The sequence below is a fragment of the Pan troglodytes genome, chromosome 21 (assembly GCF_028858775.2).
Source record: "Pan troglodytes isolate AG18354 chromosome 21, NHGRI_mPanTro3-v2.0_pri, whole genome shotgun sequence".
NCBI classification, from domain to species: domain Eukaryota; kingdom Metazoa; phylum Chordata; class Mammalia; order Primates; family Hominidae; genus Pan; species Pan troglodytes.
This window is the reverse complement of record NC_072419.2, coordinates 70,399,629-70,426,797: the sequence shown is the minus strand read 5'-3', so window position 1 is coordinate 70,426,797 and position 27,169 is coordinate 70,399,629. Positions and strand designations below refer to the sequence as shown.

Below are 27,169 nucleotides of genomic sequence, written 5' to 3'. Positions count from 1 at the left end.
GCTGACAAGGAGGGGACAGAGAGATGGCAGGAGGGGTTTCAGGAAGGGAAGGGTAGAGAGGAAGGAGGCCAGGGAGAAGGGGCTTGAGCAGGGGCAGACAGACAGGGAAGCGAGGCAGTCTGTCCAGGAGTGGCAGCCAGTCACACCCTGATGTGCTTGTGACATGTGATGACAGCCAGCCCTGGTGTCGTCTGGCCAAACTCCCTGCAGCCTGGACCCCAGGATTCTGTGTCTTGGGGATTGACTGAGTGCCTAGAATGAGTTCATCTACTGGGAGAATCACATATTATTTCACCATTTCTCTGAGACTCCACTTCTTTATCTTTAAAATAAGGGTCTTGGTGCAGTACCCCACAGCAGCAAGTGCTCCAAAGGGGATGGGTCACTCTGCATCAGACAGGCAAGAGGGAAGAGGGGCAGAGACAGGCACAGCAGGCCCAGCACCCAGAGAAGGCCAGCAAGACAGTGACCTCAGTGACTGCACCAGGGTCAGGCCGGCACTCGGGCCCTTTGATCCCCATGAAAAGGCGCAGGGGGGGCTGGATGTGCAAAGGAGGCTGGGGAATGGGGCCTGGAGGGACGCCTGCCTGTAGAAAGCTCTATGGGAAGGAAGGCATGTGGTCCAAAGCCCAATATATTGAGGGCTGTCAGGGCGCAGAGGGTCCAGGGTTCAAATCCCAGCTCCACCATCAACTGCCCAGCTCACCTGGCCCCACCCATGGACTTCAGGATGCTGTGTGCCGAGAGGCAGAAGCCAGGGTGGTGGAGAGTAGGCCCAAGGGGCCAGAGGAGACGGGGGAATGACTGGGGGGTTGTAGAGTGACCCGAGGGGGCAGGGAGGGCACTGACCTTCACCCCCTGCCAGCTGCCCACAGCTGCATTTTCCCACAGCAGAGACAACAGGCCGGCTCAGCAGGGTCAGCCTGGTTGTGTGTGGCCTGGGCCAGGTGCTGGCCCATCTTCGTTGAGCTTCCCTGACCTCACCTGTGCCCACCGCTCAGGAGTGTTATGTGGGCTGAATAAGTAGCAGCCTGCCTCTTGTCCCTGTGGGCTTCCTGGCCCCTGCCTTTCCTTGCCTGGCCTGACAACATGGCAGTCACAGGGTTCTGGGTACAGCTTCGAGAGGCAGCCTGTCCTCCAGGGCCCTCTGACCTCTGACCTCCCCCTTCGGGCCCCCGCCCCCGCTCAGCAGCGCAATACCCTCCCCTCCTCAGCCCTCCCCCCTCTCACCCAGGCCTTCCCTGCCTGCTCCCCACAACTCACTCTGCGCCCCCCAGCATAAGATCCAGGCTGATCTATGTTGCTGGCTTCTGGTCCTACTGCCTGGCCCACAGGGGCACCCAGATACTGATACTTGTCCGTTGAATGAGGAATACAAGTAGAATCTCCAGCTGCCTTTGCACCCCTCAGAGTTCTGTGAAGGTGTAAGGTGTGCACCTGACCTGTGCAACTGGAAGGCATTTTATGAACAGACCCCGACACTGGGAACTATCCAGGTCGAGTGCTTGTGCTGGGGAGGACAGGAGCTGCACACAGCCGGGCCCGGGGAGGGGCGGGGGGCACAGATGCTCTGCAGACACTTCCAGAGCAGGGTCAGGGCCACCCTGACACAGGGCCAAAGCATGCTGCGATGAGAAGCCTAACCCACGTCTGTACCGAGTCATAAAGGATGAGAAGAGTCGGCCAAAGGGACAGGGCGTTCGTGGCAAAGGGGACAGTGTGGCCTTAAGCTTTAGGACATCTTGGGACACATGGGTCAGCAGGGACTCTGCCAGGCCCCACAGGAGATATTCAGCATGACTCCGGATGCAAGAAACTCCGGATGCAAGAACCCGCACCCCCAGTTCTCCCCAGCCCCGCAGCACAGGAATCTCCCCCTTCCTTGGGAACCCCCCACAGCACAGACAGGCCGCTCTTAACCCAGTTTTACAGACGGAGGCGAGGGGTGGGCCGGGCTGGCGTACCCGCCGATCGGTCCTTTCCAGCAGCCTCCTCTTTCCCAAGCTGGGCAAGCAGCATATGGGGCCCAGCTCTCGTGCCTCCACTGTCGTGGAAGTCCCACACGGATGGCAAAGCAGGAACGGCCCCGCTGAGCAGAGTCGGGGGCCACGGCCACACCCCCATCTACTACCGTGCAGCTCCGTCCGCCCGGGAGCCAGGGCTCCACTATGAGCACCTCAACTCTCCGGGCCACCCCCAGGCGACTGTGGGGGCCGATGCGCGGGCGGGGCGAGTGGGGTGCGGAGCCGGCCGAGCGCGGGGCGGGGCGCGGCGGGCGGGGCGGGCCCGGCGACTGCCGGCGCGAGGAAGTCCCGGCCCCTGGCTTTGGGGAAGTGCTGCCGAGGCGCCTGCGCACTGCGCCCCCGCGCCCCCTCCCCGACTGTCGGGCCGGACCTTGGAGCGCGCGGGCCGGCGGCGGCGCGAGTGGCTCGGGAGCGCGGCTGGTGAGTGCGCGCGCGCAGCGCCGGGGACAGCGGCCCTGCCCCTCCCGGCCCGGGCCCGGGGACCGTGCTGGGCGGGAGCTTCGGGAGCCGGCGCACGGGACTCGAACCCCAAGGGCTCCCGCCGCCAGGTCCACGTGGACCCTGGGCCGCAGTGGAACTGGAGCCCGCCCCCCGCGCGTGGGGGAGGGGGCGCTGCAGCCGGGTTCCCCTTTTTCTGGAGCTCAAAGCCTGGGGAAGTGATTGCTCAAAGGTGGGGGCCGGAAGAACCCAGGTTTCCGCGTCTCCCTCCCCCTCTCAGCCCGGTGAGGAGGGGCCGGGGCGGGACACCCTGTCCGCCCCCGCCCCCACCCCGCTGGATCTGGCAGCCACTTAGCCCTTCGAGCTGTAGGGGAGGCGCTGCGCCCCCGGCCCCAGCCGATCGGGGGCTCCTGGCGCTAGCCTCCCTCCAGAGCGCCGCAGGAGTCCCTCCTGCCGTCTGACTTGAGTCCCTGCTGCTGCAGTGCACGCCCCTTCGGCAGCCAGGGTGGGGCCCAGACCCAACCTGGCCCCTCCTGCCCCCACCCCGCCTTTGGGTCGCTGGTGAGTAGGGAGCTTTGAGGTAGGGGTGGGGGCGTCAGAGGCTGAAGAAAGAGGCACCTGGAGGAGAACACAGGCTTCTCCAGACTGGACCCTAACAGCAGAGAGAGGAGCGTGGTGGATGGGCCACCACCACCATTTAAGAGGTGGGGAGAGCTGGCCTTCCCTGGAGGGGCCAGGCCAGGGCTCGCCCACCAGCCAGATGTGGAGGGTGGCAGATGGGAAAGGCCCTGGGTAGGAGCTAACGACTGAGAATGGAGCCCCTCTTCAACCCCCCTCCCAAAGGTTATGACATTTTTTTCTGGGATTGTCACATTTTCTTATTCTTTTTTTGGACTGGGCAGGCTCTGGGACGTTCTTTTTCCTTCTGTGGAGCAAAGCGGCAGCCACTCCCAAGGGATCCTCTATCCCCAGAGACCAGACGTGCCGCCTGTCCAGCCTCTCCCATCCCAGACTTGGGGGCCAAAGCCTGGGAGGCTGGGGAAGGGGGTCCCCAATGCCAGGTTGACAAGCAGGAGGACCCTAGTTGAGACTCTGTATCCCCCAGGAGAGACGGGGGGGGGGGGTAGCCTGGGGACATGGGTTGCCCCAGTTGACCTGAGAAGGGTACAGGAAGCCAGGTCCAGGGACAGGTGACCAGGTCCAGGGCCTGCAACTGGGAAAGAAGGGGCTGGCTCCCTGCTCTGCAGCAAATGCAGCCCCTAGCACCCCGGCCCTGCACCCCTAAACACGTCCCCTCCTCCAGTTCAGAGCTGGGATGGAGATGGTAGCCCAGGGGGACAGTCTCAGGGGTGCTAGAGTGTGGGGGAGGACCCTGGGTGGGGACAGAGAGGAGGAAGAACTGCTGCCTGGGGAAGCCACAGACAGCCCCGTCTGGGTACAGCTACCAAACCTCAGGTTGCCACGCCCCTTCCTTTCCCTAGAAACTTGACCCCTGAAAGAAAGCCCAGCTGCAGGGCTACTTTCGGTCTCCTTATCTACTTGCTAGGAGCCCGTGGGACCCCCGGTCTCAGAGGAAACTGGGCCGGTGGTGAGGGGCCAAGGTCCCAGGGGATGCTGCACCTGCCCCAGACTTGGGCCAGGGCAGTGGCCTCTGCATGCCCAGGCCTCGGGGGTATTGGGGGCCCTAAGAGTGCAGAACTCCAGCACTGTCTCTTCTAAGGGCCATTCACACACCGTCCCAGGAGGCCAAGAGAAGCCAACCAGCCAGAAACAAGCATTCAAAGGCCACGAGCTAGGGGAGGCGTGGCGGGGGGATGAAGATTGAGAAAATAAAGTAGAATCAAGTTGTGAGCTTCCTGGCCAGGGAGGAGGGTGGCACATGAGGAGGGTGGCGGATGTGCACAGAGGCCCCTCCCTGCCCTGGGCAGAAGTGGGCGCAGGTGTTCACAACTGCCTCCGGGGCACTGATTGGCCCCCCTGTACCATCGCCCAAGGAGACTTGGGATTCGAAGTGGCATCTTAGGTGGCATGAGGGCCACTCACAGCTTTGGCGCTCCTGGTGCACCTCCCCTGCAGACGGTGCAACCAAATGCTGGGAGGGACATGCACCACACCACACCCCCCTCAGGGACTCCGAGGCTTCAACTGGGGAGCAGGGTGCCCCCCACCCCTGCCACCCCCACTTCCCTGGCTGGCGCACCCTGTGGTAGGGCCTTGGTTCCACAGCAGTTTCACAGCCTAGAGGCAGTGGGCAAGGAGGGAGGGAAGTCTTGGGTGGGAGGTAGCAGGACCAAAGAACCATGTTTGGGGGGCATGTCCCTCCTCACCGGGACCCTGCCCCCCTTCCCACACCCTCAGGAAGTCCAGCCTGAGTCCCACTTAAATCCTCACTGCTGCAGGTCTAGCCTGCTGCCCCTGGCTGAGACCTCTGGGACCCACAGACAGACCTGGACTCTTGGTGGGAAGCCACTCTGCCCACTCCCCACCCCAGACACCCTAGAAGCCAGTCTGGCCACCACCCGCACGCACCAGTTGGTAGCCCCAGACTCTCGGGGCCCCTTTGGGAGGGGCTGGGAGCCGGAAACCAAGAAAGAGGAACCCAGGCTTCCGGCTTCCCAGGGAGTGAGCGGATGGGGGTGTCTCGGAACCTCCAGTGGGGGCCTCATCTGGGGCCCAGCCTGGGAGGAGGGGCCAGAAGCTGCTGCAGCTCCCTCCTCAATGATCCTGGACCCCCTCCCAGCCCTGCTGTAAGCTTGGGGTTGGGGTAGAAGCCCTAGGCAGAGCTGGGTCCAGAGGCAGGAGCAGGCCCCGCTAGGGAGACACCCTCTCAGGACCCCTCCTAAGGGGTAGGCAGGGGCTGGGGTTTCAGGTTCTCAGTCAGAACCTTGGCCCCTCTCCCCAGACCCCCAGGCTGTGGTGAGGGTCTGAGAGCTGGTACCACGGAGCCTGGGCAACCTCCTCCGCCCACCCATGCCCACCCCGCATGAGGCTGAGAAGCAGGTATGCCACCTCCCCCTCTGCCTCTGCTCCCCTGGGGGAGATGGGGTGGGGCAAGCTGAGGGGCCACAAGGAGCTGGGAGATCCCTGAACACCTGGGAGGCCAGAAGGGTCATGTGCCTGGGAACAGGGCCACCCATGGGAAGGTGGGGGAGAGGTGGAGAGTCTGGTGGGTTCTGACCTGAAAGCTGAGGTAGCCCCACTTTTCCCCAGATCACAGGGCCAGAGGAGGCGGACCGGCCCCCTTCAATGTCCAGTCATGATACAGCCTCTCCAGCGGCCCCCAGCCGCAACCCCTGCTGCCTGTGCTGGTGCTGCTGCTGTAGCTGCTCCTGGTGAGTAGGGCCTGGGGTGCCCAGCTGGCGAGGGGGTCGAGGGCATGGGGCCAAGCAGACCCAGGAGGGGACCCAGTGGTGGCTTCCGAGGCATCCCCGCAGGCAGGATGCCCCTGCCACCTCGCAGCACTGTCCTGTCCAGGGTCTGTTGGGCCCTGGTGATGAGTGGCCGGTGCCTTGGCCCCAGGGGGCTCATGTATGGCTCTCGTACCTGTCTTGCCAAGAGTGTGTCCGTGTGCTGTGTACATGCATGTGCCCGTTCACGCGGCATGTGCTTTATCCATGCTGCTGTGAGCCAGCCCAGGCTAGGCCCTGGGGGCCTGCGGTGGAGTAAGACAGGCACAGGCCAGGTGCAGTGGCTCACGCCTGTAGTCCCAGCACTTTGGGAGGGCGAGGCGGGCAGATCACCTGAGGTCGGGAGTTCGAGATCAGCCTGACCAACGTGGAGAAACCCTGTCTCTACTAAAAATACAAAATTAGCCAGGCGTGGTGGCACGCACCTGTAATCCCAGCTACTCGGGAGGCTGAGGCAGGAGAATGGCTTGAACCTGGGAGGCGGAGGTTGCGGTGAGCCGAGATCACGCCATTGCACTCCAGCCTGGGCAACAAGAGCAAAACCCCGTCTCAAAAAAAAAAAAAAAGAAAGAAAGAAAGACAGGCACAGACCCCATACAGTGTGTGGGGTGGAGGGACGTTTGAACAGAGACCCCAATAAGGGAACTGCTGGCCCTGGGGTGATGGCCAAGAGCTTCCCGGACAGCATGCGTGGGGGAAGAAGAGCAGGGGGCGGTGGCGGGGGCGTCTCTGGGCATCCCTGTGAGGGTGGGAGTGGGGCTCCCAGATGGTAACAGATTTCCTAGGAGTGTAGGGGAGCTGGTGGATGTTTTCATGCCTTGCAGAAGCCTGGCCCTATTCAGGCTTCAGGCCCTGGCTGATGAGAGGACAGCGCTTCTGGACCCAAGGTGGCGTCAGCTGACCCACGGGCAAGCTGGGGGTGGCCAGGGGGCAGTCGGGAAAGGGGGTGGGAGGAGCCCAGGGGCCTAGTTCTGTCAGGACGTTTGGGTGCACGATGTCTGCCAGCCGTCCAAGTGCCCTGGAGAGAGGTCAGCCGGGTATGGATTTGGGTCCAGCACTGACAGGATGCTAGGAGCCAAGGCAAAGAAGCTGCTTCCCTTGAGACAACCGGGGATCAGGCTCCAGAACCTGAAGGAGTGTGGACACGCGGGTTTGGGGCTCTCACCTGTGTCAGCCGACGAGAGACACTGCTGACACGCTAGACCTGCAGCGTGTGGCCCCATCGGTGGGACAGGGACAGGCCAAGATCAGGCCCAGGAGCAGGGTGGCCCTGTTCCCAGGCACATTCCCATGGGTGGCCCTGTTCCCAGGCACATGACCCTTCTGGCCTCCCAGGTGTTCAGGGATCTCCCAGCTCCTTGTGGCCCCTCAGCTTGCCCCACCCCATCTCCCCCAGGGGAGCAGAGGCAGAAGGGGAGGTGGCATACCTGCTTCTCAACCTCATGTGGGGTGGGTATGGGTGGGTGGAGGAGGTTGCCCAGTGGGCCAGGGATGGGGAGGAGCACACCAGGAGCCGAAGGGCCCCTCCTGGAAGGCCAGAGACTCGCGGGCAGTGGGTCACACTGCTGGAATGGAAGATGGCAGAGTCTGTGGTCTGGGCACTGTGGCAGGGACAGTAACCTGGACTGCAGATTCTGTGGGGAATTTGGGAGCGTGGGAGAGTGTGGGAAGAGCCAGCTCCAGGGGCTGCCCTCCTGCAGTGGGTGCCCATGTGTGTCAGGTGCCTGCCCATGTGCTGAGGGCCCGTGTGGCCGTGGAGGCGTGTGTGCCCACGGCAGCGCTGCTTCCTCTCTGCCACTAGGAACCAAGAGCGGCGGCGCGCGTGGCAGGCCTCCCGGGAGAGCAAGCTGCAGCCCCTCCCCAGCTGTGAAGTATGGTGAGTCCAGCCGGCTGGCGTGTGCGTGCTCGGGGGGCCCCAGACCAGGAGACTCGGGCCTGACGTAGCCTGGCCCCCGTGCCCGCAGTGCCACGCCAAGTCCTGAGGAGGTGCAGAGCTGGGCGCAGTCTTTTGACAAGCTGATGCACAGCCCAGCGGGACGCAGCGTGTTCCGGGCGTTCCTGCGGACAGAGTACAGCGAGGAGAACATGCTCTTCTGGTTGGCCTGCGAGGAGCTGAAGGCTGAGGCCAACCAGCATGTGGTGGACGAGAAGGCGAGGCTCATCTACGAGGACTACGTATCCATCCTGTCCCCCAAGGAGGTGCGCCAGACACCAGAACAGGCTGGGGGCCGCCTGCTCCAGGCACTAGGTGGGGAAGGCAGCTCCCGCGCCCCCTGACCTCAGTGTCTTGTCCTGCAGGTGAGCCTGGACTCCCGTGTGCGGGAGGGCATCAACAAGAAGATGCAGGAGCCGTCCGCACACACGTTCGACGACGCGCAGCTGCAGATCTACACGCTCATGCACCGGGACTCCTACCCCCGCTTCCTCAGCTCTCCCACCTACCGTGCCCTGCTGCTGCAGGGGCCATCACAGTCCTCCTCCGAGGCCTAGGCCGCCCCCAGCAGCACAGACCCCGCCGCCTCCTACGGCCGACTCTGGGTTCCCTTCAGGTGTTGGTGTCGGCAGGGCTGTCGGGGCACACGCCTGGCCGGCTGGGGTCCCCACCCGCGGAGACGGTCCTAGACCCAGTGGGGAGTGCTGTGTCTCCTGGGTCTGCCCACCCGTGGCCAAGCAGGAACTCCAGGTGCAGCGCGGGCCTCCAGGTGCAGGGTGGGCCAGAAGCCCCCTCATCGGCCCGCAGCCGGCTGGCCCAGTGCTCCTGGCTGGGGGCTCTTGCGTGGTGAGAGTAGGGGTCCCCCCAGGAGCCATGCTGGACCCATGAGCCTTGCGGGGGCCTCCTCCCCAGGCAGCCGATGGGCCCCAGACGAACCTTTGGTGGGGAACAGAACCTCCGCATCGTGTAGTTTTGTGACATAAGGAGACCTCCTACTTGAGCTGTCTGTACCCCAGAATCAAACCCAGAACCTCAGAACCAGATGTAGGACCTCAGAATCCTGCACTCAAGGTGGCAGGACCCAATTTCTGTTTTATATGTTCATGAACTTTAAACCTGGAAACATGTCCTTACTAGGTGTTTTATCAAAAAAAAGTTTTCATATTTATCTCTATCCCTAACCCCCCAAAAATAGGATGTCTTATTATTGAAGATATTTTTAAAGCAAAGTCTCTACTCGTTTTTGTCCAAGTCTGGGGAGAGACTGGAGAATGAGTGGCCCCAGACTCAGGGCTGGGGAGACGTGTCCTTGTCCCAGGGCAGGGGCTCCAGTACTCCTTGGAGGGGACGCACAGCCGTGTGCTCGCCGTCTTCCCATGCCCTGGCCTCCACCAGACGCCTCCTCAGAACAGTGGTCCCAGTGGGTGGCTGTGCTTAACCCTGCCCGGGGCATGAGCTCCACGCCCTCGGCCTCAGCCTCCTTAGCTGAAAGTCGGGCCAGAACAGTGTGACCCACAGCACCTCAGAAGTCGAGAGGCAACAGGAGGTGCCGCCCAGGCCCAGCCGGACGGGGTCCCCAGAGGCAGGCTGGCTGGGGCAGGAGGGGCCGCTTGGTGCCAGGCCCAGTGTCATCTTTCTCATCTCACAGGCCCCATGAGTTGAGTGCTCACCAGCCCATCCCCTGCATTTCTGGGAGGTTAAGTGAGTTGAAGCTGAAATTGGCTCAGGGCCCTGAGACCACAACTCCCACAAGAACAGAGAAGGCAGCATGGGGACAAGCTGTCCTGAAGTGCCGGGAGGTCCCGAGCTGCCCGTGCCTGAGGCGTTGGGGAGGACACTGCCCTGCACAGGACGCGCACACGACCCTCTCCCCACCTGCCCTCACAGGCAGAGCCGCCCCAGGTGATCTCTGAAGGTCAGCCAAGCTCCTCTCCTGGGGCTGACCCACCAGGGCCAAACCCAAGCACTGCCCAACCCCAGGGAGGGGCCTTGTCCGCAGCAGTGGAAACGGGTCAAACATGGGGGACAGGGGCCCACCAGGAGTAACGGCTGAGGAGAACACGATGGCAAAAAGAAACATTTAATAATGAGGGGGAAAGGGCAGAAAGGTGCAATCCAGGCAGGCAGGTTGAGGGCAGGACATGCCGCCTTCTAGGGTCTCCAGAGAAGCTGTGTCAACGGAGGACGTGGGCAGGGGAGGGCCCAAGGCTGCAGCACATCTACACAAGGGGTCAGCAGAACTGCGAGAAAGGGGGTGAGGCCTCCAGCCTTGTGGCCACATGAGATCCCCCAGAGTGGAAGGCCGCACAGGCTCACCCAAGGCTGGGCTCTCCACCCACCATGCCCAAGACTCCCAGGAGGCTGGTTGGGCAGGGCCATCCCCAGTTCACACCACAGAGCCCACAGAGGCTGAGACACCCCACCTCCAGAGAATGGAGCTGGGAGGGGCAGCCTGAGCCTGCTCACCCACCTTCCAGCGGTTTCCACACTCGTTGCAGACAACAAAGGTGGTCATGGGCTCATCAGAGCTGCGGGTCTGCACCTGTAACGAGGGCTGGGTGAGCCCAGGGTCACCTCCATGCTCTGCTGCAGATGGTATCCCCTCAACATGGGCAGTGCGGGCCTCGCAGCCACTGAGCTCCCACAGGTGACCTGATCCGAGGCCGCCTCGTGACTCCAACCTTCCAGAGCTGAGCCTCCGGGGGAGGGAGACAGAGTTTATCGGGGCAGAGGCCCTTGTGTGAGCCTGAAGCAGCTCACATTGGCTGGGGACCAGGAGGGCCCAGACTTGGCTGAGGGCAAGAGGGTCCCAATGGTGGGGGGAACTAGCAGGGGTCCCCAGTGCCCGCGGCTGCCTTCCGGAAGGCCCAAGGGTGAGCCTCCGGCCACAGGCAGAGCCTGTTCTGACCAGCAGCTGGGAGCAGGAGAGAGGCAGGCTCTGCACCGACCCAGGCCCCATGCAGCCTTCGAGGGGAAGGAAAGGCTGTCCTTGCAGCCCCTCACGAGTCCCATCTGCCAGGTGCAGCGGCCGCCTCGACACACTCCCCTCTTTTTTTTTTTTTTTTTAAAGACGGAGTCTCGCTCTGTCGCCCAGGCTAGAGAGCAGTGGCACGATCTGGACTCACTGCAACCTCTGTCTCCCGGGTTCAAGTGATTCTCCTGCCTCAGCCTCCTGAGTAGCTGGGATTATAGGCATGCGCCACCACGCCCAGCTAATTTTTGTATTTTTAGTAGAGACGGGGTTTCACCATGTTGGTCAGGCTGGTCTTGAACACCTGACCTCATGATCCGCCTGCCTCGGCCTCCCAAAGTGCTGGGATTACAGATGTGAGCCACTGCACCCAGCCGCACTCCCCTCTTAACAGGGTCCCTGCCATCTCATGGGATCCACAGTCTCCCCAGCACACTCAGTGTCCACCTCCATGGCAGGGACTGAGGGTCCTGCAGTCACTGCCAGGCAGCAGGCAGCACGGCCCTCCCACCAACATCAACACCTCGAGGGCCCTCCGTTCAGGCTGGGCTGGGCCAGGCCAGGCCCTCTGACTTGAGTACCCGCAACAAGTGGGTCCCACCACCCAAGACGCCGCCCCCTGGGGCCCAGAGGTCCTGGTTAGAGGGGAGTGGTCCCTGAAGGTGGCCATCATGCCTTAGCCTACTCAGGGACTGAGAGGCTCGGGAAATTCATGCAGCAGAGGCGGGAACAGGCATGGGCTCCAAGGAGGGGCACCGGATGCCCTGAAGACACCGGGCCCGGGGGAGGGTGCCCAGCGGCCGCTCACCTGTGTGTAGGTGCAGTTCTTTTTCCTGCACTTGCCGCAGGTGAACAGGTCTGTCTGCGTGCCGCCGGTGCGGGCCATCTGGTGCTCTCGGATGGCCTCCTTCGTCATGGCCTTACGGATCTCCTTCAGCTCGTCACTGGCCATCTCCTGGAGCACGGGGCCAGTGGCTTAGCCCACCGCTCCGAGGGAGCAGCCCTCCAGCCCCTCCAACAGGGGCTCACCTCTGAGGTCATCACAGCGATCTGCTGGGGTGTTATGGCCCCACACAGCACATTCCGCCGCAGGTCAGGGTTCTTGGCATCCTTCAGGTTGGAGATACGACTCCGTACACGGTTCTTATACTTCATGTCTGTGTTTCCAACGTCCCGGAAGATGCGTGCAAGTGTTTTAAGGACCCACCTGAGGACAACGTCACTGCCCACCTGCCCCGCTGGGGGCCATGTTGGGGTGGGGGCTGGAAAGGTTCTGCCCAGCCACACAGGGGTCGGTCTGCCCACCCACACCTGGTGGAGAGGTGAAGGGCTGCAGGGCCAAGCCTGCCCCAGGCCCATTCCTGACTGAGACCCAGCTTCAGGCTACAGCCCCAGGGGACCTAGGCCCCACAAGCAGACAGAATCAGCCCCTCAGCTGGTCCGGGGGCCCTCCTGGGGTGAGACAGCCTGACCACCCAGGCAGGTGACCACCCAGGCAGGTGACCCCTGGACAGCTGGGCAGTGGCATCCAGCAGCCACCAGAGGGCACCAGGCCAGGCAGCCTCCTGACTCCACCAGAAACCCAGGCCCACAGCCCCTACCCAAAGGATATATTCCTCGATCTGAGCCGACAGGCGCTCGCAGTCCGCACCGATGGCCACGTGGTCATCTGCAAGAGGGAGCCCTGACTAGCTGCCCCCACTGGTTTCTCTACCTGCCACCCCTTCTGCCTGCAAAACACCCTGGCAGCTTAGAGGGCACATCCGGGTCCCTGCAAGAGGCCCACGATCCAGGCACAGGCCCCTAGCCCCTGCCAGGGCCACAGCAATGGGCTGGGGGAGGACAGTCACCGCACTGGAAGCAGGCCTCTGTGGGCAGGCAGGGGCCCGGGCCACCCTGTGAACCACAGTGGGTGTCAGGAGCCAGGGCCGGCCGCACTCACGGTCCGTCTGCAGGGCAGCGGTCAGCATCTCGCGGCACTTGTTGCGCACGGCATCACAGGTGACAGGCACCGGGGGAAATGTGGTGATCCTCGGAGTCGACGGTGCCCTGGGCAGCTCCGGCCTCTTGCGGCTGCAGAGAGCCAGGGCCAGCTGGGTTCAGACTCAAGGCTGCAGGCACCCCAGCGAGACACTGGTCCCAGAAGCAGCAGGTGCCACAGCATAATCCCCCACCAACCCCTGCTTGTTCTATTCTGCCAGAGTCCAACAGTGGCCTGTGGCCCTGCCTATCTTGAGTCCAGCCCAGATGTCCATGGGGTGTGCCCAGCAGCCAGGAGGGAGAGGGCCATGAGGTCCCCAGTGGGTCAGGGTGTACTCTCCAGGTGGGAACAGGATCCCAGACCCAGCAGTCAGCATCTGGGCAGCATTACCAGTCGATCAGAATGAACCTGGCAGTTCCTGCCACTTCTGGGGTGCCCACCCACTGGGCCACAACACAAATACTCTGCTGAGGGCAGCTGCAGCTGCTGCCTGGTCAGGGAGAGGGAGAGACCCACAGCTGTCTGGGGGGAGACAAGGCGGGGCCGCCCAAGGCCAGGTTCTGCTGTCACAGACGACCCCCCTGGGCACGTACAGAATGGGAGAAGGATGCCCCTCAGGGCTGGACCCCAACATGGGGCTGCCCAACGACCAGGCTGCATCCACCTAGCCCTCCCCTCATCCCCTCTGCGGAAGTTGACAGAAGCAGGCAGCTTCCTGGAGGAAAATCAACTTGCAAAGGTGTCCCTGAGCTCCTGGTGGCCCAGTCACCACAACCCAGTGTGGTCAAGGGCAAAGCCATCTCTCGGCTATAGCCTGCCACAATAAGCACCCCCAGCTCCCAGCTGCAGGCCACAGAGCCCTTATCGCCCCCTGGCAGCGGTGACCACACGTGCACATGCAGGGCAGGAGGGGAGTTGGCCCCCGCCTTTGGTTCTGGGCAGAATTTTGCAGGAAGGAGGGACCGTGGTTGAGTGAGGCTGAGGGGGAAGCCAGAGTGGGCCAGCAAGAACCAGACCCAGCAGGGGGCCTTGGGGGAAGAGGCCGGGGGGCTCCCACAGGCCCACTCAGGGTATACAGCAGCTCTTGGCAGAGAAAGAGGCCAGGATGGCTGGCTGACAGCCAGGTGGACACAGACCCACATCTCAAGTGGTCAGTGCAGGCGGGACACACCACAAGGCTGGTGTCCAGCATGAGGCTGACCGACTCTGTGTGCGGCCTCAAAGCAGTGCCTAGGCACATGGAGATTGGCACCCTTTCTCTGGCAAGGAAACAGGCTGGGAAGCAGAAGTGTGTGCACCTGCCTTCCAGGTGTGCTACCTGGGATCCGGGGCCTCTGAGGCATCCCTCGAGGACGTGGGCAGAGGCATGCCCCTCCCCCGCTCCCTGGCTTTGGCATCGGAAGCATCTGCAGGAAAGATCGGGGATGGGCTGATCAAGGGGAGGCAGAGGAGGGAGGGGCACAGACCACCACCAAGGTACAGCCTCAGCCCGACCACCAACACGGCCCCAGCCCCAGCCCCCGCCCCCAGCCCCCCACCCAGCCAGGGGAGCCAGGGGCCAGGAGGCTGCCCAGCCTCTGTGAACAGGTCCTCACCCTCCCCAGCAACCTGTCCATCTCTGCAGTCCTGAGGCTGCCTCCGCAGAACCCTTTCCCGTACAAGCACCCACTCACAAAGGCCACCTCTGGGGCCTCTCTGGGGCCCACCCTCCTGCCTGTCCTGGCCAGAGAGACCAAGCATGTCCCCAAGAAGGCTCTTCCTGAAAGCCCAGAGCCAGGCCCAAGGGCTGGGGACCAGGACATGCTTGTGCCATGCACAGCCTGAGGGCTACACAGGGCTGGAGAGAGACTGTTTCACAAGGGTGTGGACAGAGCTAGGAGGGCTGCCTCCATCCCGGACAGCAGCATCTTTGCAACCCCAGTCACCCCACTGTCTCCAGAAAGAGGCAGCCTTCAGTCCAGCCCAGCCCAGCCCAGCCTTTCCCTTCCCTGGCAGGGGGCTGCCCCTCTGTTCCCTCTGAGTAGCTGAGGTGGCCCTGCCTTCTCCCTCCCGCTTCCCCTCTCCCGGCACTTCCCAGCCTCCTGGCCATGACCTTCCCCTCTGTGTGACCTCCCAACTCACCCCAGTCTCTCAGTGCTGTCAGTTCAAGTCCTGGCCTCAACTCTCTTCTCTCCTTGTTCTACCTGGAACCCTGCCCCCAGCACACACCCTGGTCTCCTAGGCCACACCTCCCAGCCAATGCTGACAGGCACCCACTGATCCACTGCCAGCCCCAAGCTGGGCGCTTCATGGTCTGGGTTTGCCACTGCCCCACTCCCAAGTGACCTGGCTCAGGGTGGACACTGCCAGCACTCTACACTGTGCTGACCAGCAAGAGGCAGCCCTTCTCGGACCCCTGCCCCAGCACTCAGTGGGCACTGCCTGAGCCGCACCCAGGAGCTTCTTCCAGGACTTGATGAGAGACTTGGCCAGTGCAATGACCTCCTCATCCGAGCTCTGCTTCCGAAGGGCGTTGACAGACATCCCGACTCGGGTGGACTACAAGGCAAGTGGTCTGGGTCGGGGGGAGGCAGGGGCCCACCCTAGGGGTCAGATTCTCCTGGCAGACCCTTGGTGGCTCCCACAGGACAGGAGCCCGGGACCTCCCAGGGAGGTAGATGCCTCTCCCAATGGCGACTGTCCCATTTGGAACCCAGGAGCCTCAGCCACGGAGGACAAGATGGGTTATCCTCAGACTCCCCTCCCTGTCCCACTGAGCCCAGAGAAAGGCAGAGACCCTCTCCTCAGGAACAGGCATTTGTGCCAACGAAGGCCTGGTGGGGAGGGTGGGGAAGCCCTGCCAGTGCCCTCAGAACTGCCATCCCCTGGGCTGCACCCAGGAGCTGTCCTGGACCTGGGGCAGGCAGGGACCTACCTGGAGCAGGTGCAGCGTGATAGGCATGGCCTTCAGCTCCCGCAGCAAATCCATGGCTCCCTCCTGGAAGGAGAAGGAGGACCTTCATAAAGGACTTTAGATCTCAACGGACAATATCACCTCCTTCTGCCTACTGGAGGGGAACACAAGGCAGTGACAATTTGGAGATTCAACCTGGGGTCAAAAAGAAACCAAAATTCCTCTACCTGGAGACACCCAGGGCTCTGCCCACATGTTCCTGCACCACAGCAGGGAACCCTTACTGCTCAGTCAAGAAGGGGAGGGGTTCTGCAGCCTCAAGCATTCCAGGTTGTAACCTACATCCGTGGCAATGACCTCACTGACTTGTAACCACCTCAGGTCACTGACCCAAACCAGAACAGAAATGCCAGCTCCCCTGGCCAATCAGGAGGCTTCAGAGCCACGGCCCCTCCCCAGCAGCCAGGGCCACACCCAGGTGAAACTGCAGCCCCAGGTTCATTCACTCCCCTGTGTCTTGATGCCCTGATGCGTAGGGCAGCCTCTCCCCAAAGCACCCCCCCACCACCAGCTGTGAAGGGCCAACCGAGGAACATCAGTGTCCCGAGCTGAGGCCAAACTCTCATGAAGGGCCAACCCGGGAACATCAGTGTCCCGAGCTGAGGCCAAACTCTCATGAAGGGCCAACCCGGGAACATCAGTGTCCCGAGCTGAGGCCAAACTCTCAAGGGTCCCTCCACTCCAGGCACGGCCACAGCCAACACCTACAAGGCCCACAGCCCCCCTCCTCATCTATCCTCCAGGCCTCTGAGTTGCCCCCAAGCAGGCCAGCACCCCTCGCCTGGACTGTTCCAATGCACCTCATTCTCTCCGCCTTGTCTCCCCACCCAAGATCTGCGTTTCCTCCAGGTCCTCAACACTGACGAGGCCAGGCACAAACCGGTCACATTTCCACACCAGGCCCGGCAACTCAGTGCTCCCCAAGGGCGCTGAGCCGCCACCGAGGCCCTCTGCACCTGCAGCTCCACCGCCTGGGGCAGCCTCCCACGACATCTCCCTCCCTCCCTCCCTCCCGGGCTTTATTTCAACAACACCTTCTCAGCAAGGCCTCTCCTGTTTAAAACTGCAACTGTGCCCTGCAACACCCCATCTCCTCTGTAACACCTGCATGTGTTTCCACGTGTGTATCATTCCCTCTGCCCTAAGGTGACCTGATCAGAGTCCCACAACCCACAGGCCATGGGAGGGGCTTGTCCCACCTACCGCCCGCACAACCCCAGCAATCCGGGTGGCATGTCTGCTCACGCTGTAGCCCCCTCCTAAGCCCTCCCAGGCAGGCCCTGCCTCTTGGGCTGTACAGAGTCCAGCCTTGAGGTGATGGCCAGAGCCAAGGCCACTGTCCCTGAAAGCCCTGCACCTGCTTACGTGGTTCTCAGTGGGCTCAGGACCAGAGGCATAAAAACCCTCAAACCTGGCCCCCAGGTCCCCGAGGGGACCTCAGGCACTGGGACCCCCAGGAGGCTCTGCTGGCTCCCACTCCCCACTGCACAGCGCCCGCCTCCCCTCCTCATTCTCCCCTGGGGCTTCTACTCAAGCTGTTCTTCCACCAGAAACCCCCCATCAGTTCTGCCCAGCCCCACCCAGCCCTCCCCTGGCTCCATGACCCATCTTTGCTTCTCCCACCTACAGCTTTTATCATTTGTGTTTTGTCTCCTTTAAGAAGGGAAACAACTCCATTCTCGGGTCATCTCTGGAAACAGCTATGAATGGTTCGCAGACCCCTACTTTGTGCTGACCAGTTTTCCGGGGTGTGTGTGAACGCAATGATGGGGGTGCTGCACCCAGCAGGAATGAGTGGGAGCCTACCCCTTCCCAGGGCAGACCCCAGTCCAGAACGCTGGTCACAGGGACCCAGACTCAACCCTGCTCAGCCCAAAAAGCTTCCCCCAAACCCCCACTGCAGTCACACAGCCCTGGGGTGGCTGCACAAATCACCCGAAGCCCATGACTCAGCCACCTTCACCGCCCTGGGCTGGCCTGGCAGACACACAGCTGGCCCTGCCCCAGGAGTTCACAGTCTGGGTGGGAAAGCACAGGTCACGTTTATTGAGCCAGCCAGGAGCTCCAAATGACCTGCGGCCAGACCCCTCCCCACCCCCCAGGAGGCAGGCAGCATCCTCTAAAGATGCTTCTGTGGGAGGGTGCAGAGGTTGCCAAGTCATGACGCCGGAACTGCACCCCCACTGACCTGGCCCCTTCAAAGTCCTCACACACAGCCTCCTCCAAAGTCTCGCTGTGGCCGCAAGACAACAGAGGCCCAGGCCGCAGTGAACAGAGCCGGCCAGAGGCTCCAGCGCCCAGACACTCCCAGAGGAGGCTTGCCCGACCTCCTGGCTCTTATATAAGCACACCGGCTCTTTTCGGAGGGTGTCCACATAACTACCCACAACCCAAGTTGCTGCGGGCTAAGTCCTGGCTAAAGAAGGGAGAGAATTTATTAGAGAAACCTGGTTCTTGTGGGATGGGGACAGACAGGGAAGAAAATGGGCCCACAGGCAAGACAGGTATCTGGCTGGCCTCTGAAGGAGGATGACAAGGGCTGGGAAGAGGCAGGGGAGGCACGGAAGCTCCAGAAGAAAAGGGGATCCAACCTCAGACTCCAAACTGTTGCCGGCGACAAATGCTATGGGAGACGGAGGGTGACAAATGCTGTAAGAGACGGAGCGTGGGAGAGGGCTGAGTTGGGGGGCGGGGCTCGGCCTGTGAGGATGCCTAGGCCGGGATGGAGGAAGGCAAGGGGCTGGCGCGGCCCGCAGAGGAGGCCCGAACACCCCGGGGGCTCCGAGAGGCGGGACGGGGCCAAGGAAGGAGTCGACGGGCCAGGCTGGGGGTCTGGAGTTAAGGGACAGGGAAGGGTGCGGAGCTTGTGACTGCGGGCGAGGGAGGGGTCTGAGTCCAGAGCGGGTGGCTCTCCCGGGACAAGGTCCAGGCCTGATCGCGGCCTCTGCCGGGGTTGCGGGAGTGAACGGCAGGGCTGGCCCGGGGCAGGGGTCTCGGCCACGGGTGGGGGTCTCCCCTGCGTCCCGGTTAGTCTCTGCCGGGGAGGGGTCTCGTCCTGCCCCTCAGGTCGTCTTCCGGCCCTAACGGGGGTCGGCGGGCTCGACGGGGTCTCGGCGGGGCGGGGTTCCCGGGGTCCTGGCGGCCCGCGCCCCTCACCGCGCTCTTCTTGGTCACCATCTTGTCCAGCCTCCGGGCGATCCGCGCAATCTCCTCCTCCTTGCCCATCATCGCCTCAGGAGCAGCGACCCCCGCGCCCGTCGCGCCCGCCTCCGCAGCCGGGCAGGACCCCGGCCCCGGCCGTCGCCACCTCCCACACCCGCCGCAGCCGACGCAGCCCCGCCGCGGACGACAGACCCCCGGTTCAAACCCTCGGCCCCGCGGCCGCGCGCGGCATCCTAGGATGCGTAGTCCACGCGCCCGCCCGGCGTGCCCGCCGCGCCCGCGCTCTGGACCACAACTCCCAGGCGCCACGCGGCGCGCACAGCCTCCTGGGAAGTGTAGTCCTGACCCACCGTCGCCAGTGACTCGTGGTCCCACAATACCCCGCGAGGGAGGCGCCCCGGGCACGCCCCTCCCAGAGCTCAGACATCCCGGAGCGACCGGGCCCAGAGGCCCAGGAATCTGCTCCCTTCTCTCCTCCTGCTTCGGGCCTTGCTGTCCCGCGGCGTCCTTCGGTGGGTGGCTCAGGACCCAGTGCCCTCAGCCCTTCTCTTGGGCCCCGCTGAGCCCTGCGCGCGCCCCACTTGGCCTGGAAGGCCGTCCCCAGCCTCCCAGAGCCCAGTTTGGGTCATTCGGGCCTCTGAGTGGAGTTACTTCTTCAAGAGGCCCGCGCACACTGGGAGGCCTCTTGTGGGGCCCTGCAGGTGTGAGCGCGCGGTAGCTGGACGTGGCGTCTGGAAGGGGCCATTGCTGGGGTTCGCGAAGTGCGGGGGGCCTCTGCAGAGGCTGCGTGGGCAAGGCCCCTGCCTGCAAAGTCAGCTACCAGGGAGCAGATTCTGGGCTCTGCACGTTGACCACTGTGTCTCAGTCTCCCCACCTGTGAAACTGGAGTTAAGTGTCCGCCTCACAGGGCTCCCGTCAAGATGATGTAAGCTGATTCACATCACATGCCTGAGAACAGAGAGGGGATGGAGCATGACAATTAGTGTTCATTGCCATTGTTGTTGGAGGTCCCTAGGTAGGGCCAGACTGCAGGCAGCCAGAGAGATGGCCCAGGCCTAGGGAGGGTTGAGGACGGGGACAGGTGCAGGGCCAGCATCCCCACCACTGCCTGGCAGCTCCCCAGTAATGCAGATGCTGGGTGGTTTCCTGGAGAGGGCACAATTCTGGGGGAGGGTGTGGATCAAGGAGCCTGTAGTCATTCAAGTTCAGGCCAACGAACTATGAGGCCAGGTGGCAGGTGGAATGGGCTGAGCATTTCTTGGGCTGTCTGTGGCACTAATCACATATAACTGAGCTTCCCCGCAGCCAAAATGAAAAGGAAAATATGGTCAGTTAAGAGACTCATCTTAGCCGGGCAATGGTGGCTCATGCCTGTAATCCCAGCGCTTTGGGAGGCCCAGGCGGGTGGATCACCTGAGGTCAGGAGTTCGAGACCAGCCTGGCCAATATGGTGAAACCCCGTCTCTACAAAGAATACAAAAACTAGCCAGGTGTGGTGCCGGGCACCTGTAATCTCAGCTACTTGGGAGGCTAAGGCAGGAGAATTGCTGGAACCCGGAAGGCGGAGGTTGCAGTGAGCCAAGATAGCACCATTGCACTCCAGCCCTGGCCGACAACAGCGAGACTCCGTCTCAAAAGAAAAAAAAAGAGAGAGAGAGAGACTCATCTTGGTCGGGCACAGTGGCTCACCCCTGTAATCCCACCACTTTGGGAGGCTGAGGTGGGCGGATTATCTGAGGTCAGGAGTTCCAGACCAGCCTGGCCAACATGGTGAAACCCTGTCTCTGCTAGAAATACAAAAATTAGACGGGGCATGGTGGCTCACGCCTGTAATCCCAGCACTTTGGGAGGCCAAGGCAGACGGATCACGAGGTCAGGAGATCGAGACCATCCTGGCTAACACGGTGAAACCCCATCTCTACTAAAAATACAAAAAATTAGCCGGGCGTGGTGGCAGACGCCTGTAGTCCCAGCTACTCCGCAGGCTGAGGCAGAAGAATGGCATGAACCCAGGAGGCGGAGCTTGCAGTGAGCGGCGATCATGCCACTGCACTCCAGCCTGGGCGACAGAGCAAGACTCCATCTCAAAAACAAACAACAACAACAAAAAAATTAGCCGGGCGTGGTGGCACATGCCTGTAATCCCAGCCACTTGTGAGGCTGAGGCAGGAGAATCACTTGAACCCAGGAGGCGGAGGTTGCAGTGAGCCCAGATTGTGCCACTGCACTCCAGCCTGGGTGACAGAGTGAGACTGTCTCCAAAAAAAAAAAAAAAAGACTCAGGCCGGGCGCGGTGGCTCATGCTTGTAATCCTAGCACTTTGGGAGGTGGACTGCCTGAGCTCAGGAGTTTGAGACCAGCCTGGGCAACAGGGTGAAACCCCGTCTCTACTAAAATACAAAAAAACAAAAAAAAAATTAGCCGGGCATGGCGGCATGCGCCTGTAGTCCCAACTACTCAGGAGGCTGAGGCAGAAGAATCGCTTGAATCCGGGAGGCGGAGCTGGCAGTGAGCCGAGATCATGCCACTGCACTCCAGCCTGGCAACAGAGTGAGACTCGTCGCAAAAAAAAAAAAAAACTCAATCATAGGGAAAAAGCATAGAATTCCTTGTGAGGAGCAAAGCCTTTCTAAGACAGAGGCCCCGCGATATTATATTATTATTATTATTATTAATAGATGAACACGGTTTCCATACTGACTGATTCTGCCCCTCACAGTGAGCTGGGGACATAGCTTCCAGCCTAGACCATCCAAGCAAGTCCTCGTGGTCAGAATCCCATGGTTTGGGCACATATGAAGACTTGAAGGGTCCAGCCTCATCAGAGGCACGAGGGGAGGCTAGAGCCACCCAGCCTTCAACCACTGTCTCAATGGCTGACCACCAGACCAAGGAGCTGGCCAGGGTCCTGTAGAAGCCACACTGGAACTGCCCTTGTGCAGGAACCCCAGAAGGTTTGGCTTCGGAGGTCCGGACGGCCAGGGTTTCAAAGCTGGTTCCCACCGTCCATGAAGACACTGGACACATCCATGGAGCCTGCCTGGCCAGACACACAGGCTTCTCCAACGGCCAAGTGTGAGTTGATTTGAAGACCACTGAAAGGAAGCCAGCCCTCAAGCTGGGGGTGGGGGGGAGACCTCCAAGTATCAGGACTGCAGATCCTGAGATGCTGGTAAGGGCTGGAGCACAGAGAGGCCCCTCCTGGGCAGGAGGTGCAGCCCAGACAGCACAGAGGAGAACTAACCCCAGAGAGCTGCAAGTTCCTAAGAGTGGAGGTGGAAAGGAGAGAGGGTCAACGTCCCAGAAGCATCAAGGAGCTGCCAGAGGAGGCTGTGCAGTTGTGCATACGCCCCAGTCCCAGTTGAAGTGTTGGTGGGGCGGCGTCTGGGGTATCAGCACGGACCCCTGGAGCAAGTCACCATCAAGGAGCCAGCAGTGAGGCCACTCCCCACCTGATTTCTCCCTGGGATGGACAAGCGCAAGGTTCTGGGGAAGGAGTGCACACAGACGCCCCCGGAAAACCAGACTAGAGACCCACCCTTGACCCTACCCAGGCCGGCCCAACCAGTGGAGGGACTTTGCATGAGGGATGCTTTTAAATATCTGGTTCATCTGAATGTTTTCAGCCACAAAGATCCCCTAGCACGGTAACTCTCAAAGCATTACCTAGGGAGCTGGGAGCTGGTCGAGAACCAAGACGACTGCCCCCTTGCACTCCCCGCCCCCACCAGGGGCTGGGGCCCTGGGGTCTCTGTCCTCTGTGATACCTGTGTGCAGATCAGAAGTACAGGCCACAGGCCAGCCAGGATGGATAAGGAACGAGGGGTGCCCAGAAGAAGGGAGAGGCTCAAGAAGGGCTGGGAGTTTTTTTCAGAGGTGCAGAGAGTGTCCCAGAGTTGGGAGGGAGAGGGATGTGGTCTGGAGTGTGTATTGAAGCCCCAACAACCTTACCAAGCTGCAGGGAGGGAGAGAGATGTGGTCTGGAGTGTGTATTGAAGCCCCAACAACCTTACCAAGCTGCAGGGAGGGACAGAACCCACTGCAGGACAGGGCCTATAGAGACGATGGGGTGGAACAGAGACATACTGGGCCTGGGAGCTGGTGGGGGACGGTTGGGCAAGATGGGAGGGAACAGTGCGAGGCGTCTCAACAATCCAGGGGGTCAGAGACCCAGAGACCAAACCCCTGACAGAAAATAAACTGGTGGGAAGAAACCATCATCTTTTTTTTTTTTTTTTTGAGACAGAGTTTCACTCTTGTTGCCCAGGCTGGAGTGCAGTGGCACGATCTTGGCTCACTGCAACCTTCGCATCCCAGGTTCAAGCGATTCTCTTGTCTCAGCCTCCCAAGTAGCTGGGATTACAGGCATGCGCCACCACACCCGGCTAATATGTTTGTATTTTTAGTAGAGACGAGGTTACATCATATTGGTGAGGCTAGTCTCAAACTCCTGACCTCAGGTGATCCACCCGCCTCGGCCTCCCAAAGTGCTGGGATTACAGGTGTGAGCCACCGTGCCCGGCCCATCATCTCCTTTATACCGACCTCTAGCAGAAAGGTGTCGTTCGTTCAGTTATGAACGAGGCCATGAACCAAATCTGGTCAGCTGGGCCCCTGGCTGACCCGGCACAGATGGGAACTGCCTCGCACCCCCACACTCGCTGCTGCTGGAACTGCAGAGGCTGTTCAGTGAGTCACATCTTGTTCAGCAGATTGGTAAAGAAGCACTTGGGTTTTGATATCACCCTTTAAGAAAATATTTGCGTAACTGTGTGTTGGTAGAACTGGCTGCCTTTATGATCCCGTGAATTCCACCTTGTGCTCTGTGCAGGAGGGGCCTCAACTAGGAGTCCGGGAACTGGGACTCGGCCCTTGCTGAGCCTGAGTGGAGGTCCCACTCTGGGCCCTGTTTCCTCTCCATGAGATGCCAGGTGGTCTTCTACGTCCTGGGGCCCTGGGCATGGCCACACAAGACAGAGCTCGTGAGGAGCCTGAATGTCTCAGTGGGTCCCAGTGGAGGCCCACAGAGGCTGCAGATAGGGGGAGGTCAAGATGCTGTGGCGTCTTAAGGACAACGGCTGGCAGGTCGGGCATCCCTCAGGAAGGGGTGTCAGCCGTGGGCCCAGCCTACGGGGCTGCATTCGGGCACGTGGGGAGCCTGGTCGGACAGGTGTGGATGGGGTCACTGGTGGCCTGGTTCATGGCAGGGGCAGGTGATGGAGAGAAAGGAGTGGACGGGACAGGCAGGGAAGGGGGTTAGCAGAAGAGGTCGGGTGCCTCTGACCTGCGGGCCGCAGCCACTCCGCTATGACAGGAGCCCCGAACCCTGACATGCTCCAGTCCTGCGTGGAAGCAGCTACTGCAGGCGGAGAGGTGTAGGCCCATCCTGGTGATCAGGGAACCTGCAATCCGGTGGGATGGTCCTGCCCCCGGGCAGAGGCAGGTGACTGGCCCCAGAGCCTGTGAGGAACAGTGGCCTCTAGGTGGCAGGAGCGAGCCACGGACGGGTGGGCCTCACTTCACCACCACCCCACCCCCAAGCCCCAGGGAGGTCCAGTTGGTTCCCAGCAAGAGCCACAGCTGCCCCCCAGGACTGTGAAGTGGCCGAGGTGAGAAGGTGGCCAGTCCTAGAGAGTGGCCTCGTTTGTGAGGGCTGTGGCGGCGACCAACCCTGAAACTCCCCAGTGCCCCTGGTCCCGGGTCCCTCAGGAGCTCTGGACTTCTGGGACCTTGCTCAGAGCATTCTCGCCCCCCAGCAGACCCCTCCTGGAGCTTACCAACCTCTGGACTTCCTCCTCCACGGAGCTTCCCCAGCAAGCTGCTCAGGGCCGCCAGACGCTCCTGGGCCCTCAGAATTTGCACCCAGAGGCTGACAGCATCAGAACCATCGATTCTCCTGTGGGGCCTCGCCGCAGGGTGCTGCTCCAGCCCCTACTCCCACCCTCGGCAGCTGAAGAACTTTCCCTCCCCTGTGTGCAGGCACACATGCACACGCACACACGCAGGCGGGAGCCTCGCACACACGGGGAGCCACTGCGGACTGGTTGGCGAGTGTCTGTCTCTCACACGGCCCAGAGGGCAAGGCCTGGATCCCACTCAGCCGCGTTAGGGCTACGGTTAATGTTCGGTTTCGGTTAAACCCTGAGAACAGTCGGAAATGCACGTAGCCTGAAGGGTGGCTCACAGCGGAGGCAGTGCCGACGGAGGAGAGGGACGTTCACTCACCCGCTCCAGGCGCTGGTCCTGGGAGCCACAGCCACATGACGTGCAGGTGGAGGGGAGAGGCCTCCTGACTAGGAGCTGCCACAGGGTGAGGAGTGCCTCACTCCCCTTCACAGACCCAGCGGCCGCACGACACCAGGCTAGGTCTCTGTGGTCACCTGCGGCCAGCCTCGCCGGGGGCCGAGCCCCAGCAAACAGGAGGGTTCCGTCTCCTCCTCCAGGGTGTCCTCCACACTCGATGTCTTTATGGACAGGGACATATGGATAGGCCTTTAGGAATTCTCTGTGGGCAACGGGGCCCTGTCCTGAGGGCTCTAAGGGGGAGATGTGACCCACCTTGGAGGTCTGAGGGGGCAGCCCTGGCCCCAACAGGCGTCTGGGGAGAAACCCCCGGTCCACCCCACAGGGCCAGCCACACCTTTGGCCCAAAGGCCTGCCCCTCCCCCATCCTGAGTCCAGGAAACGTCGGAAACTCAGGCCATTTATTTTTCTATTTGTGTCCCCTGCCCCCTGCCCGCCCAAAGCCGGCCATGACCCCAGTGGCCGCTATCCATGCTTCCCCTCTGGCTGAGGCAGCGCCGCGGTGGGAAGGCTCCTGCTGCCAAACTCACACGGAGCCCCCCTTGCTTCCTGCAACCACAGAGCGGGGGCTGGGGGATCCTGCCCCAGGAGCCCCCACCCCCTGCCACCCCATGGGCAGCCCTCCCACAGCCCAAGCACCGAGGCGCCGTCTCTGCGCCCTTTCCATCAGACCCTCCAGCCCACCTTGGGGGCTCTGCCGAGCTGTGACCCCAGTGGACCCCACCCAGGCCTCCCTTGGATGCCCCCACCAGCAGGGCAGCGACGGGGCTTAGGTCCAGCAAGTGCTCCCCTGTCCCCTGCGCCAGCAGATGAGGGCAGGGGATGGGGATGGGCCCACTGCTCCTGGCTATGCCACTGCAGCACCCGGCTCTCTGGACCTCAGTCGCCCAGTCTGTAGAATGGGAAGAGCCACCTGCCCAGGGCAGCGTCTCTCGGAAAGTCCCCAGCCCAGCCCATAGCCTTGGCCCAGTCCCAGCTCCCTCCCACAGAAGCAACGCTGGGGGAGGCAAGAGGCATCCCCAGAGGCCAGTGGCGGCCCTGGCGGCCTGCTCCAGGCTTGCTCTAACAATGCACTTCCCCCACACAATTCCCAGAAATGCAGCCCTGCCAGCCCGCCAGCCTGGCGGCCACTCCACCCTCCCCCTCCCCAGAGGCCCCAGGCAGCCGTGGGGTCGGGGCTATGGGTGAAGCCTGGAGACCTGACTCACAGGGCAGCAAAACCAGGGTTCCCTGAGGCGGCACCTCCCAGGGACCCAGGCCTCCCAGAGAGAGACCAGGGAGACTCCTGGGGCAGCCAGATGGGGGCTGAGAGCGAACCTTGGCCAGGCTCCCCCCGCGGCAGAAGCAGAGCCCCCTGCCTTCTCCGCTGGCGGTGAGCCCGTCCCTCCTGCCCCGCACAGCCCCGTCTTCACGTAGCAGCTGAGCTGAGGCAGATCACACTCCACTCAGAACCTCCCAAGGTCCCATCTCACTCAGAAAATGCAAGACCCTCCCAGAGCCAACTCAGCCCCTTGTTCCCTCTGAGCCTCATCCCCTCCTCTCTGCACCCCCTGCTCTGCTCACACCAGCAGACTTCCCTGCCCCAGGGCCTTGGCACATGCTTCTCCCTCTGTGAAAAGACTCCTCCCATGAACCCCCAAGGGCAAAAGCCACGCGTGGCCCTGACACAGCCCCTCCCTATACCTGCTGAACCCCCAAGGGCAAAAGTCACGCGTGGCCCTGACACAGCCCCGCTCCCTACACCTGATGAACCCCCAAGGGCAAAAGTCACGCGTGGCCCTGACACAGCCCCTCCCTATACCTGATGAACCCCCAAGGGCAAAAGCCATGTGTGGCCCTGACACAGCCCCCCTCCCTACACCTGGCACCCCAAGTTCTGGCTTGTTTGTGGATTTGTTTTTGGTTAGGTTTGTTTTGTTTCGTTTTTGTTTTTTGAAACAGTCTTCCTCTGTCGCCCAGGCTGGAGTGCAGTGGTGCGATCTCGGCTCACTGCAACC

General features: G+C 62.0%; 2 protein-coding genes across 12 annotated transcripts; one reads left to right on the top strand and one right to left on the bottom strand.

Annotated features, from left to right (window-relative positions):
- Nucleotides 1-2,277: 2,277 nt before the first annotated feature.
- RGS19 (regulator of G protein signaling 19) lies at nt 2,278-9,031 on the top strand. 6 transcript variants are annotated; one of them, XM_016938292.3, is made up of 6 exons: nt 2,278-2,444; nt 5,365-5,462; nt 5,673-5,794; nt 7,671-7,745; nt 7,834-8,068; nt 8,168-9,031. In XM_016938292.3, exons 2-6 carry the CDS (start codon nt 5,433-5,435, stop codon nt 8,357-8,359), a joined length of 654 nt encoding a protein of 217 aa, XP_016793781.1. In that variant the 5' UTR covers nt 2,278-2,444; nt 5,365-5,432; the 3' UTR covers nt 8,360-9,031. The 6 variants fall into 6 exon arrangements, with proteins under 6 accessions (XP_016793781.1, XP_016793784.1, XP_016793780.1 ...); XM_016938291.3 differs by having other exon boundaries at nt 2,426-3,166; XM_016938290.3 differs by having other exon boundaries at nt 2,428-3,023.
- Nucleotides 9,032-9,866: 835 nt separating this feature from the next.
- TCEA2 (transcription elongation factor A2) lies at nt 9,867-25,334 on the bottom strand. Of its 6 annotated transcripts, none has more exons than XM_063802773.1 (11): nt 24,651-25,334; nt 19,744-19,817; nt 15,669-15,731; nt 15,187-15,292; nt 14,073-14,160; nt 12,716-12,846; nt 12,386-12,442; nt 11,803-11,957; nt 11,582-11,728; nt 10,273-10,344; nt 9,867-10,042 (listed from the first exon to the last, which is right to left on the bottom strand). In XM_063802773.1, exons 3-11 carry the CDS (start codon nt 15,720-15,722, stop codon nt 10,034-10,036), a joined length of 819 nt encoding a protein of 272 aa, XP_063658843.1. In that variant the 5' UTR covers nt 15,723-15,731; nt 19,744-19,817; nt 24,651-25,334; the 3' UTR covers nt 9,867-10,033. The 6 variants fall into 6 exon arrangements, with proteins under 6 accessions (XP_063658843.1, XP_054530813.1, XP_054530810.1 ...); XM_054674838.2 differs by lacking the exons at nt 19,744-19,817; nt 24,651-25,334 and adding exons at nt 18,299-18,356; nt 18,864-19,083; XM_054674835.2 differs by lacking the exons at nt 19,744-19,817; nt 24,651-25,334 and adding exons at nt 18,299-18,330; nt 18,864-19,083.
- Between the last annotated feature and the right edge of the window lie 1,835 nt (nt 25,335-27,169).